The sequence below is a fragment of the Pan paniscus genome, chromosome 1, assembly GCF_029289425.2.
Source record: "Pan paniscus chromosome 1, NHGRI_mPanPan1-v2.0_pri, whole genome shotgun sequence".
Classification (NCBI taxonomy): domain Eukaryota; kingdom Metazoa; phylum Chordata; class Mammalia; order Primates; family Hominidae; genus Pan; species Pan paniscus.
The window spans coordinates 126,636,948-126,649,898 of NC_073249.2; the positions used below are offsets into that span (position 1 = coordinate 126,636,948).

Consider the following 12,951-nt stretch of genomic DNA (forward strand, 5'->3'; position numbering starts at 1 on the left):
AAAATTTTTAATTGAAATTAGTTTTGGAAAAGTCTCTTGTAGTTATTAGGGAAGCTATAATATATGCAGGATTTATATTCAGTTTGCCTACTGTGAACAATTGTATAAATTAATGAATGGATTGATAAAAATAATAACAATCCTCCCCTGTGCAATCTAGGGTTTCCTCTTCTCCCAAAAAACGAACACTTCAACAGTCTTTTAAAATCTTCCATAATATCATATTTCATGCATTTAAACATACACACATGCACACACACATTTTTTTTCCTAGAAATGTCCTTGGTAGGTATTCTTTTTATTAAAATACCTATATAACTGTGGAATTCAAGCTACATATTGCAGTTTCAAGATTCTCTCATTAACTAGTAGAAAATAAAATCTAAAGAGTAAACATTCCACCACTGCTAGTCCATATTTCTCACTACAGATCAATTCCCAAACTGCTAATAATCTCCACCGTCTCTCAATCACACTGAAAAACTGGTCTGGATTTTCTTTGACAGTGTTAGCATTTCACTGGCCTGATTATAGAAAATAATCATGAAGAAGGTACTTACCGCATAGGCACTTATCAAAAATGCTGCATTTGCTCTTTTCCGTTGGTCAAAACAGGTGTAGTGCACTATTTTCTTTCTTGACAAACTGTATGACTAGAAAGAGGAGATAAAAAGAGTTAGTGTAACCATAGAGACAAAGTTAACATATACAGAAGGCAAACATCATCTCTTAACCTTCAAGATGTGCTACAACCCATAAAATTTAACAACTTTCAACTTTAATTTCTATGGCATTTGAGGGTTGGAGAATTACTAGCTCAGATTTTGTACAGCCCAATCATAATGTAAGAATCAACAATATAATTAATATCTTTCTCTCCCAGAAAAGAAACTAATATGGTGGAAAATAATTAAATTATTGGCATCTCTATTAATTGGAAACATTTTTGACGATTTATTCTAAATCTTCTACAGAAAGTCTCTTCACACTTTGTTACCCCCTACATGCCACTCCAACTCCCAGGAATATTATCTATAGTTTTCATATAACACAATTTTTTAAAATGTCAACCAGTTTACTATGATCTCTAAAAAATCATATTTTTGAAGACCAATATTAGTATTTTATTTCTGGGATGTTCTATAACAACCCCCTTTTAATATCTGAAAATACTTGGTTAATGGAAAAATACCATTAAAAAATTATATCAGCAAACATCTTAATACAACACATTACAATAGCCATCTATTAAATTCATGAATTCAGACAGTTATTAAGCACCTGTTATATGCCAGGCAATATGCTGCATGCTCAAGTATTTAACTAAGTTCAAAATAATCAACATGGTATGTTGTACACATGCTAAACATGAAAAGAAATGACAAAAAGATCTGGTAAAATGAAATCAAATTATTAATCAAAACTCGAATAAGACAACGAGAACACAATGTAACTCAATGAAATCTGCTTGATTTCCTCACTTTTCAAAATTTATGTATTTTGACAATTGATTTTCTAAATATAGGTACATAAACTGTCTTTAATGAGCTAGCAAAAAAAACACAGGCACAAAAGTACATTTCAGTATTTGTCTATAAATTCACATTGACTATAAAAGCAGCTTTTTCTATCTTATACATTGACTACAACACACAGAAAATCCCTGCTTTTAGAACCTCTTTAAAAAAGGTAAATAGAGCTCAACTATGTACTTTTCTTGATCCTGCTATTGTCTACAAATTAAAAAAAAACTCTTCCATCTCTGAAGCCCGTTCTAAGATGAAACTGCAACACTCTGGCTTTACCATGTAACCACAAAAGTGTATCCCTCCAATGAGCCAGGAAATCTTCACTCCAAGTCAGGCATTCCTTTTATAACGAAAAATCATATATATATATATATATATATATATATATATATATATATATATACACACACACACATATATATACACATATATATATTTTTTTTTTTGAGACAGATTCTCGCTTTGTCACCCAGGCTGGAGTGCAGTGGCGCAACCTCGGCTCACTGCAACCTCCACCTCCCAGGTTCAAGCCATTCTCTTGCCTCCCATGCAGCTGGGACTATAGGCACCCACCACCACGCCCGGCTAATTTTTGTATTTTTAGTAGAGACGGAGTTTCACCATGTTGGCCAGGCTGGTCTCAAACTCCTAGAATCACATTATCTGAAAATGGCTGTACCCTTTTATCTTTTTTTTTTTTTTTTTTTTTTTTTGAGACAGGGTCTTGCTCTGTCACCCAGCACCCAGGCTGGAGTGCAGTGGCATGATCTTGGCTCACTGCAGCCTTGACCTCCCGGCCTCAATCAATCCTCTCACCTTGGCCTCCTGAGTAGCTGGGACCACAGGCACATGCCACCATGCCTGGCTAATATTTGTATTTTTCGTAGAGGTGAGATCTTACCATGTTGTCCAGGCTGGTCTCGAACTCCTGGGCTTAAGTGATCCACCTGCCTTGGCCTCCCAAAGTGCTGAGATTACAGGCATGAGCCACAACAACCGGCCAGTAGTGCCCTTTTTATTAAACTTTTAAAAATTAGTATGTAAGGCCAGGTGTGGTGGCTCATGCCTGTAATTCCAACACTTTGAGAGGCCAAAGCAGGAGAATCACTTAGGGCTGGGAATTTGAGACTAGCCCAGGCAACATAGTAAGACCTCATCTCTACAAAAAGACTGGATAGGAGTATCACTTAAGCCCAGGAGATGGAGGCTGCAGTGAGCCATGATCACACCATAGCAGTACAGCCTGGGCAACAGAACAAGAATTTGTCTCAAAAACAAACAAACAAAAATCAAACAAAAAAATTAGTATTTGACTCAAAGAAAGTATCTTATTGCCAACGCCCTTATTTCCTGACAGGTTTATACAAATACTCCTATGAAATAAAGAGATAACAAAGGCACAGCATTTAATTCAGCTCAGTTGAGTTGATGCATTGAAGTTACCTAGGGATGTAAAGGTTACAACCAATGGTGCTGACACTTGATTCCTTGCTTTCTCAATTTGGAACTACTGACTGCCTGAACATTTCCTTTTTCTGTTTTATTTCATTGTCTCATTGTCTGTTGGGTGGTTGGTTGGTTTTGCCACTTATTTGTTCCCCATCAATAAGTTACATTTGATTTACCAAAAAGGAAATAAAGGCTCTTCAGACCTAAGCATCTCCTATCATCTCTGAATTGCAAATATCTAAATACTGCCTTACACAGGCCAGGCTCTCAATAAACATGAGTCAGACTGAGCATAGGGACCCGACGCTCTTATGGCTCCCAGCCTCTCCCTATTTACATTTCCTAATTCCCTAAAATACCTGTGGGGAAGAAAATATCAACAGTCTATCTTCAAGTCTGGATTATCATTTTTGATGCTATTTTCTACTAAGAATTTAGGTTTTATGACAAACTACTGCTATTGGTTAATAATGTGAAACTGTATTTATTTTACAAATCTACTTGCTGAAAGGGACAAGTTATAGTGCCGTTCTTTCATCACTGATGCTTATTTCTTCCTTGGGTTTTTTTGGAGGGGGTTGGGGGGAGTAGAATCTTTTGTGTTTACTTGGTTTTGTTTTTTCTCTCTCGCATTCTAAAGTATATAGAATACAGAGACTTATCCTGGAACATGAACCATAAAACTAAAGGACAGAACTCTGAGGAAGACTTTCTTTTCACTGTATAGCTATAAATATTATTTAAGTAAATATAATACAAATTAACACTTTAAAGATTTTAGAAGAATGCTTAAACTTTATAAGCTTTCATAAATTATATCAGATAGAGAATGGTCTTCACAAAATCTTCCTAGAAACTTTATTTTAAAATATTTCCTATGAGAAACTCCCCACAGGAAGCAAACATAACTGACTTTTTTTTAGAGCTTTCTGCCTGATTTTTAGGAAAATGTTTAAAGCTGCTAGCATTTACTTTGCTTAGGTATTTTTGGAATTCAGTTTCCTCGGTTAAGTTTCAAAAGCACACCAGCCAAGAAATGATTTCCTGCTTAGCGAAGCTTGGCCAGCATCTCCGAGGTCAAATCACTGAGAGGTGAGTTCTCTCACTCGAGGAATCAAAACGAATTCAAAGTTAATGAGAGCAGAGAAAAATCTACTAATCTCAACATTAGACCTTGTCCTAATTTCCTAATTAATTTTCTAATTAATCTCAAATTTGCTAATCTCAAAATTAGGCCTTGTGCTAATGTCCTTCCTTTTCACAACTGGGCCTCCCTCTTATGGTCATCCTGGCCCACAGTTTTATACCAGTGATGCTGTTCAACAGAGAAGATACTTTGGTATTGGAATAAAAATTTGAGGGATAACAAAATATTTTGTCAATTGTTTAGCTGATGTTTTATATGAGTGGGCTGATTTTTAAAAAAAAAACTCTTTAATGTTTTTTCCTCTCAAATTTTAAGCATGTCCCCCACTTAAAAAATACTATTACATAATCAAAGCACCCTAGAAGAAGCAATACTAACACCCAGTGGAGACATTGATGATTGAAGTACCTTCTATGGAACATTAACTTCTCTTTTGAGATCTTTCACAGAGGAACTTTACCATGCAGACAAAGTCACAGTTTGGAGACAATAGGACAGGACTCTATGTATGAGCCCAGTCAATGTTTTCTCAGATTCTGCCCTAATATCAGGAGAATATCATGCCTCTAAATTGTACAGTGGCCTCTTCCTTACTCTGGTCTGTCTCCTCTGTAGCTGGGACCACAGGAAGGTGTCACCACGCCTGGCTAATTTTTGTATTTTTAGTAGAGATGGGGTTTCACTATGTTGGCTAGGCTGGTCTTGAACTCCTGACCTCAAGTGATCTGCTCACCCCAGCCTCCCAAAGTGCAGGGATTACAAAGCAAATATGATGAGTGGGCCCTTCAAGGAGAACACTTGCAAGGTTACACCATAGCCACAGGCTTTCAATGAGCTACCTGCTCTATTACAGATTATTTTCTGCTTTACACAAGAAGCTCACAGGTTACAAAAACACTGTATGCCATAGCAAAGTGAAGTTTAAAATTGGTCAATTCAAATAAATACAGTGTAAATATAAAATAGAGAGGGTCATAGAAAGAATACTGAGACCTCTGGACTATTTGCCAGCTCTGTAGCAGCACAGCACATGACCCATTACAAATCACAATCTGCAGCCAGCCACTATCCACCTTTTGTTTTAGATTTCTATCTTGAAACTGGAACAAATACTCTTCTTTTTTTTTTTTTTAATACTATCTCACTCTGTCACTCAGGCCGGAATACAGTGGCATGATCTTGGCTCACTGCAACCTCCACTTCCCAGGTTCAAGCAATTCTCATGCCTCAGCCTCCTGAGTAGCTGGGACTACAGGCAGGTGTCACCACGCCTGGCTAATTTTTGTATTTTTAGTAGAGATGGGGTTTCACCATGTTGGCCAGGCTGGTCTTGAACTCCTGACCTCAAGTGATCTGCTCACCCCGACCTCTCAAAGTGCGGGGATTACAAAGCAAATACCCTTCTGAACTTTCTAAACTGAAGTGGACATAGCCAGCCCTCTATAATAACCGCAACAACAGCTCACATTTATTGCTCACTTGTGACATTCCACCATTATCCAAAGCAATAGGAATGGCACCAGAGGGGTCCAGTTTAATCACACACATAATGTCTCCCAGACTAGGGGTCCTGGGCAAGGCTAAAATATAATGAGCACACTGTGTTTTACAAGGAGAACATAAGCCCAGAGTCAGAGAGGGCCTTTGATGAACATTTACACAGCAAGAGTAGTAAGCAGGATCAATCCAAAACTTTCTCACTGAGCCTGATAATTTGTGTAAATCTTAATTATGAGGCCATAACAAGTTTCATGCTTCAGAATTTAAATAATTCTCAGGTTGAATTGGTCAATAGTACTAAGACTTTTCAGAAATAACTAAATCTAACTCTAAACCACATTATATTATTATTGTATTATATTTCATTCTCTTAACAGATTGGTTCAGAATCACCTTCAGGGCTTATTAAAACACAGATTGCTGGGTCTCACCTCCAGAATTTCTGATTCAGTAGGGCCTGAGAATTTACATTTCTAACAGGTTTTCCAGTAATGCTGACACTGTTGGTCCAGACACCACACATTGAAATCCACTACTCTAAGATACAGCTAAATTTTGGAGAAGCACTACATAAACATGTAACTGGTCCCACCCCTGGGAATCTTTTATATGAAGCTAAAACACTGTCCATCTGGTCAAGTAGTCCCCAAAGAACTCTATCTACATTCTCTTAAAAAGGAATTCTAAATCATGCAATAAGCCTTTTAAAAGCATTTTACAAAAAACACATTTCCCCAGATTCCTCAGCAAACCTTATTACAATTTGTAAATTCATACATTCCAGGTGATAACACCTTAGGAACAAGTCCCTTTAATGATTCCGTAATCAAGCTGCCTTAAATGTCATTATTCCAGAAGTTCCAAATTCAGATGTTCTCAGGTGCCAAGAATCTGACGTGGGGCAGCTGGTAAATAAGAAAAGCATTCCCTATCCAAAGCGCAGTAAGCTCCAACCTACTGCTCTTGTGAGGGAATCTGGGTGCAGAATGGTCAGATATTGCAATATTTAAAAGAAGCCAAAATTGAAGCTTTCATAAACTGCAGATGTTGACTATGAATTAAAATTTTTTAAACAGTGTTTAAGCTCAAGAAAACATGTCTGTGGACAGAATGCAGGCCACAGGTGACCAATTTGCTAAATCTGGGTGCCAGGATACTGCGGCTGAAGAAGGTTCTATGGGTTCCATCAGCATGAATTGAGTAGCTGTTGTGTGTTAAACACTTTGCTGAGCAATGCAGTGACAAGGGGAGAAGAAACCCACTCTCTAACCTCAAAGGCTAATGAATATTTAATGCAAAATATTGGCCAAGGCTTATTACAAACAGAGGAGAATAACTGTATAGGATGCATTTACAGCACACAAGGACCAATAAAATGATACTAATTACAGGTACAGTAAGTGTTTCATTTAACAAGGCAAAAAAAATAGTAGATAAAAGGTGGAATTTAGTATTGACTATCAATTAACATAATCAAACCTACAGAAATTTCTGTATTGCTTACCTGAGAGTCAAAGTTTTGCCCCTGTTATGTAAATCATAAGTGTATATCATAAATACTTAATGGTACTTATAAACCAAAGTACAATGACTGCTATGATAGAACAATACAAATTAAGATAAGGGTATTGACCCCAGACATTTTCTATCTTGGAAAGAAAAGCTATGTGAAAGGTTATATTCTAGTGGGATCACTCCTTGTAAAACACAAGCCACAGCAACTTGGAGAGAGAAAAAAATAATGAAAGGCTGCACAAATAACAATAGCTCAGGCTACACTTGGATTATGGCAATAAACACAAATCATGCACTTGTTCAGCTTCAGTCAGGAGAGCACAAACTACTTAACCATTCAATAACAAAAGGTGATGCAATTAGGCTCAAAGCCAAAGCCAAAAAAAAAAAAGAGTTAAAGGTCAATTTAAAGAAACACAGAAAAGTAAAATCTTCAAGTTATTTGGTTAGAATGCTGTATTTAATTAAGCTGTATGAATCAGTCTGACTGAGCTAAGGAAGACATTAATGCAGCCTGGATAATATGCTCTTTAATAAAAATAGAGCCCATGCACCTCCTAAACATGCAAGTTCCGTCAATGATCATGGTCATATTAAGGAGATCACAGCACAGGGACCGCAATGACCAAGGCATCATTCTCTTACAGGTGGCTAGGCTAGCCCAGTAATGGCCGCAGCAATCAGCATCTCCATAGCAATCAGTGGTCATCTCACTGCAAAAGCGATAAAATGAGCAGGTCTTCCTGTGAGCAGCCATGACCTTTACAAGTTTTACCTCCAACTTTCTCAGGAAAGGAATACTCTGGAAAATGTTCTTTGGCTGTACAAAACAAAATATGGTTTATGTTTTTATTTAGTGCCAAGATGAAATAGATTGAATCATTTCTTTAAAAAGAAAAAGGTGTCTCTGTGTGGCCCACTTTGTTTCAAACCCAATACATTTCATTAATGAAATGGCACATTTGATTAAAGCAGAAGTCAAAATGTCAGAGAAAAGTTGCTCATGAAGATGATTTCATCGTGTTAATAATCAATAACTGAAGGCACGTGGGATTCTCTATAAACGGGGTTCTTCCTGCCTGAGGATTCCTAACAGGCATAAGGGGTTCTTGCCTTGCAAACTCGGTATATGCTTGCTCCTATGGGAGTTGACATTGCTTTGGAGCCCCTAGAACCTCTTTAAACTACATGAACTATCTCCAGAATGTAGCTTGCTTTTCTTCCCCACAAACCTATGAGCCAGAAACAGAAGAGAACCACATGAAGAAATCTCAACATGTTTTTGTAGTTATAATAGGGTGGTCTAGTCATTACATCAAAAGAGTTCTGGTGTATATAACCCCCTGATAGGGTGGCAGGTGCCTGGTTTACAGGATAGGATTATGGCACTGATTCATTCAGCAACAAGGACATTCCCTAAGCCCCACCATCTGCCAGGTACTTCCAATGCTTCAATATAATGGTTGGTTTCATGATACCCACCCACTTCCCCTTTTACCCTGAAAGGGCTATTGTGGGATGTTTTGTAAATTTAAAATTACATTTCTGTGAATACTCCTTTAATCCTTTTTTAAAATAGTCCTCAAGATTACTGTAATTATCCTGTTGATTCATAACAGCAGGTATTAAAAAAAAGAAAAACCACTGCCCTAGAAAATGTCCCCTTTTTTCAGAGACTTTTTTTTTCTCCAAGCTCAGGTTTTATTTTTCTCAGAGGAAAATGAAATCAATAATTAAAACTGTATTGATGGCCAAGCACAGTGGCTCATGCCTGTAATCCCACCACTTTGGGAGGCTCAGGCGGGAAGCTAGCTTAAGCCCAGAAGTTCAAGACCAGCCTGATCAACATAGTGTGTCCCTGCCTCTACAAAAACTAAAAAAAAAAAAAAAAAAATAGTTAGCTGGGTGGGGTGCAGAAGTGTGCACCTGTATTTCCAGTTAGTCAGTTGACTGAAGTGGGAGAATCATCAAAGCCCAGGAGTTTGAGGCTGCAGTGAGCTATGACTGCACCATGGCACTCCAGCCCAGGTGATGCAGTGAGACCCCCTCTCAAAAAAAAAAAAAAAAAAAAGAATAGAGGAAGGTATTCAGTTTTTTCAAAATACCACAACTTTGTCTTTTGTTAGTAAAGTCTTCTTTTTCAGAAGACTTTAGCCCAGTGTTCTTAGCATGTCTGTGTCAAGGATCCCTCTGAGAACCTGAAGAAAAGCCATGAATCCTCCCAGAAGAAAAATGTAAATACATACAAAATTGTACATATAATTTCAAGGGTTTATGGATCCCTTGAATTACCAGAATAATAATTCCAGCTCAAGGCTATCAATCATTGATGACATTTAACATTAAATAACATACACAGTTTAACAAATTGTTCTCACTTCAATGCATCTTCCCTCTTTTGATTGCTTCCCCTATCCTAGGGGAAAGACCAAACAGCAACCTATTACTGCCTAATTCCTAGTACTGACAATTTTTTAAAGTACAGTTTAAATAAGCAGCAGGTTTTTTATTGGTGATGATGCATTTTATGTTTGGATTTTTAATCTAAGCATATGTTTGATGGGATAATTTTCCATTCTGATTGACATAATTAAAATAAGGACATTGGGAATATATTGCATATGGACACAGAAACACAAAAATAGCGATAAATCACCACCTCAAATCATCAACTGGAAAAAAACATCTTCTCATTTCAAAAATGAGAAATTTGGGATTGGAATAAAATGTACAGCAAAATATTACCTATCTATATAAAGCACAGAATGAGGAAGAAAAATCATACAAGCTTTCTTGGAAGGAATAAAAATTTCCAAACTAAAAAGTGAAATGTGCCTAAAAGAACTGGGAAATCACACAAGAGAAGAATCCTAAGACGAAGTTACTGGTTAACACAGTGCGAAATTACTCAGAGAAGTAAAGGAGTTTGAGGATCCAGCAAGTGCCATCAGATTCAGCATTTAAGATGTTATTAAAGCAGTTTTGGTAGAGTAGGGAAGGCAAAAGTTAGATAACAAAGGGTTAAGAAATCAGCGCACAGGAAGGATGGAGGCAGGCTCTTCTTCTGAAACCTCTGGAAGCAAAAGGAGAAAGGGGGATCTGCAAATGAAGGGGATCATGACAAAGTCAAAAGAAGTCTCTGTGTGTCTGTTGTCCCTGCACTAGGCACTGAGAACACAAAGATACATGACATCCTCCACCTTCCACCCTCTAGAAGCTCATAGAATAGTGAGAATGACGGGTGCAAACAGGTAATTACAATTCATCAATGATACAGATCTGCACAGAGAATGATGGGAAAACAAGGGAGGCACCCTCAATCCAGTCCAAAAGGACAAGAAGATGCTTCCTAAAGGGTGGTGGCTGGACAAGGTATTAAAGAATGAAGAGCTATCAAGCCAGAGGGTAAGGGCATCCCAGTCAGACTGGTCTTCATGAGCAAATGCACGGAACAGCTGGTATGGTAGAGTGAAGTGCAAGGCTGGGAGTGGCAAGGGTACTGCTGCTTCCCAGTAAATTAGTGCATGAAATCATCCACTGGGAAGACAACAAGGGTGAGAGCTGGCAAGGCAGAAAGACAAGAAAGCAAAGTACCCAAGACCTTACTGAAGTAAGTGACCATGGGCCGCAGGCAAGAGACATCAGCAGGGTGCCAGTGGACTGAGAGAACAGGGAGACTGAAGGTCTAGCAATCCCAGTAGTGTGAGAGGGACAGAATGTGCAAAGTGAGTAACAAAGGCATTTTCCAAGGGGGAGAATCTGGAGTCTGGGTTCGTGCAAGTGAAGCAGACAGAATGGCCCTAACACTTACTGGAATGAAAGAGGCAGAGGAGCCTCAAAGTCAGCGTGGGACAACAAGGTCAGGTAGCTGGGGCAATGCTAAGAGTGAACAAAGGATGACTGTAAACCAGAGGCTATGGTTCCTACTGAAGGTGGAAAGAAGAACAGGAAAAATGTGGTCAAGAGCCATGAAATCTAGCCCTGACTTTGCCTGCTGCGCTGGGCAAGTCACACACCTTTCCCAGGCCTCCCTTTCTGAGTCTTGACTAAATGGTCATTTAGATTCCTAAAATTATATTGGACAGCTTTCCCATATAGAAACAATAGCTTTAAGGCTGAGAAACAGGTGTTCATCGATTTTGTAGAAGAACTGTCTTTATTATATTCCCTATCAGAATTCACAAATGTTACATTGGTAACTTTACTATGTATAGGACTTTAAAATGTACAAAGCTTTTACATATTGATATAGTTTGGATATTTGTCCTCTCCAAATCTCACGTGATCCCCAGTGTTAAGAGGTGGGGCCTTGGGTCATGGGGGCAGATCTCTCATGAACGGCTCGGTGCCATTCTGAGGGGATTGAGTGGGTTTTCACTCTTAGTTCCCCCAAGATTTTGTTGTTAAAAAGAGTGTGGCACCTCCCTCCCCTCTCCCTTGCTCCCTCTCTTGCCATATGACATGACTGTTCCCCTTCACCTTCTGCCTTGAGTGAAAGCTTCCTGAGGGACTCACCAGAAGCAGATGTTGGTGCCACAATTCATGTACAGCCTGTGGAACCATGAGCCATATAAAACTCTTTTCTTTATAAATTACCTAGCCTCTGGTATTCCTTTATAGCAATGCAAAACAGACTAAGACATGTTTTCTAATATAATACTAACCACCACCCTGTGACAGTTCTGTAATTCCTATCTTACAGATGAAGAAACTAAGATTCCACAAAACTGAAGCAATTCCAACTTTGGATTGGTACAGTAAATCTTTTTCTCCTAATTAGAGATTCTATGTAGTATGCTTCATTGAGATAACTCATGACTTATCAACATTTGGGTTTTTAAAATTCAATCATTCAGCAAGTAATGCAGTGCCCATTAATTGTCCTAAAGCTACATATGTCATTCCAGACAACCAACAGATTACCTTACCACTAAAATGAACCAAGGAGAGTGTTTAAACTTTATTAATAATGTCAAAACACAGCATTATAAATGAAAGCAAATAGAAACAAGTTTACATACATATACTTACCATACTGTTCAGTGTAGAAAATGGTAGAAAAAATACTCTCAACTCAACCCATCTACTCTTCTGCAACTGCTATAAGTAGAACACTGAGTCAGACCAGTGATTTTACTTTCCTGATAATGACTCCTTTCTCTTTGGCTACCCTAGATAGTACTCGGTTCCCAGATTAATTATAATACCCAATTCATACCAACTACATACTAATGACTAATCAAGACAGCAAAGAAATTCCTTGGTCTTCAAAAGAAAAAAATAGACTTCCATTATTTATTAATTATCCTTTTCTTGTTTACTCAGCCATTAAAAGTTCATTTTATATAAAAAGGATATTATTTACTTCCTAGGTGATTGCAAAAAACTCTATTTTACTTTCTAAAATACTGGCTTCTTTTCTGAAAAACAGATCTGGCTTAATTAAAGGAATTTACATGTATCTTTTCAAGTCAGACAACTTTGTAAGTTAATTCCTACAAAAGTTGAGTAAAACAGATTTTATTATGTTGGTTCAAAAGTAATTGTGGTTTTTAACATTAAAAGTAATTATAAAAACCACAACTGCTTTTACACCAACCTAATATGTTATATGATTATTGATTCTTTTTGGTATAATTCCATGTCCACCTCTCACTTTGAAATCAATGGCAAAAATTTGTAAATTCATAAGGATACAACATATTCTACAGGAAATTCTCTATCAGACTGCTTTTTATACCTAAGTTCATTAAAAACCAATCAAATCAAAAAATAATCACAGAACAGTTAATATGTCCAAGGCATTGTACT

General features: G+C 37.6%; 1 protein-coding gene across 4 annotated transcripts in view; it reads right to left on the reverse strand.

The window, feature by feature from the left end:
- Positions 1-12,951, reverse strand: part of CDC14A (cell division cycle 14A) — a 170,434-nt gene that overhangs the window by 129,754 nt on the left and 27,729 nt on the right. For all 4 annotated transcript variants that reach the window (XM_003808479.6, XM_014346180.5, XM_055115543.3 and 1 more), the window contains exon 4: positions 561-653. In XM_003808479.6, the coding sequence (XP_003808527.1) occupies positions 561-653 (93 nt within the window). The remainder of the gene's footprint in view (positions 1-560; positions 654-12,951) is intronic.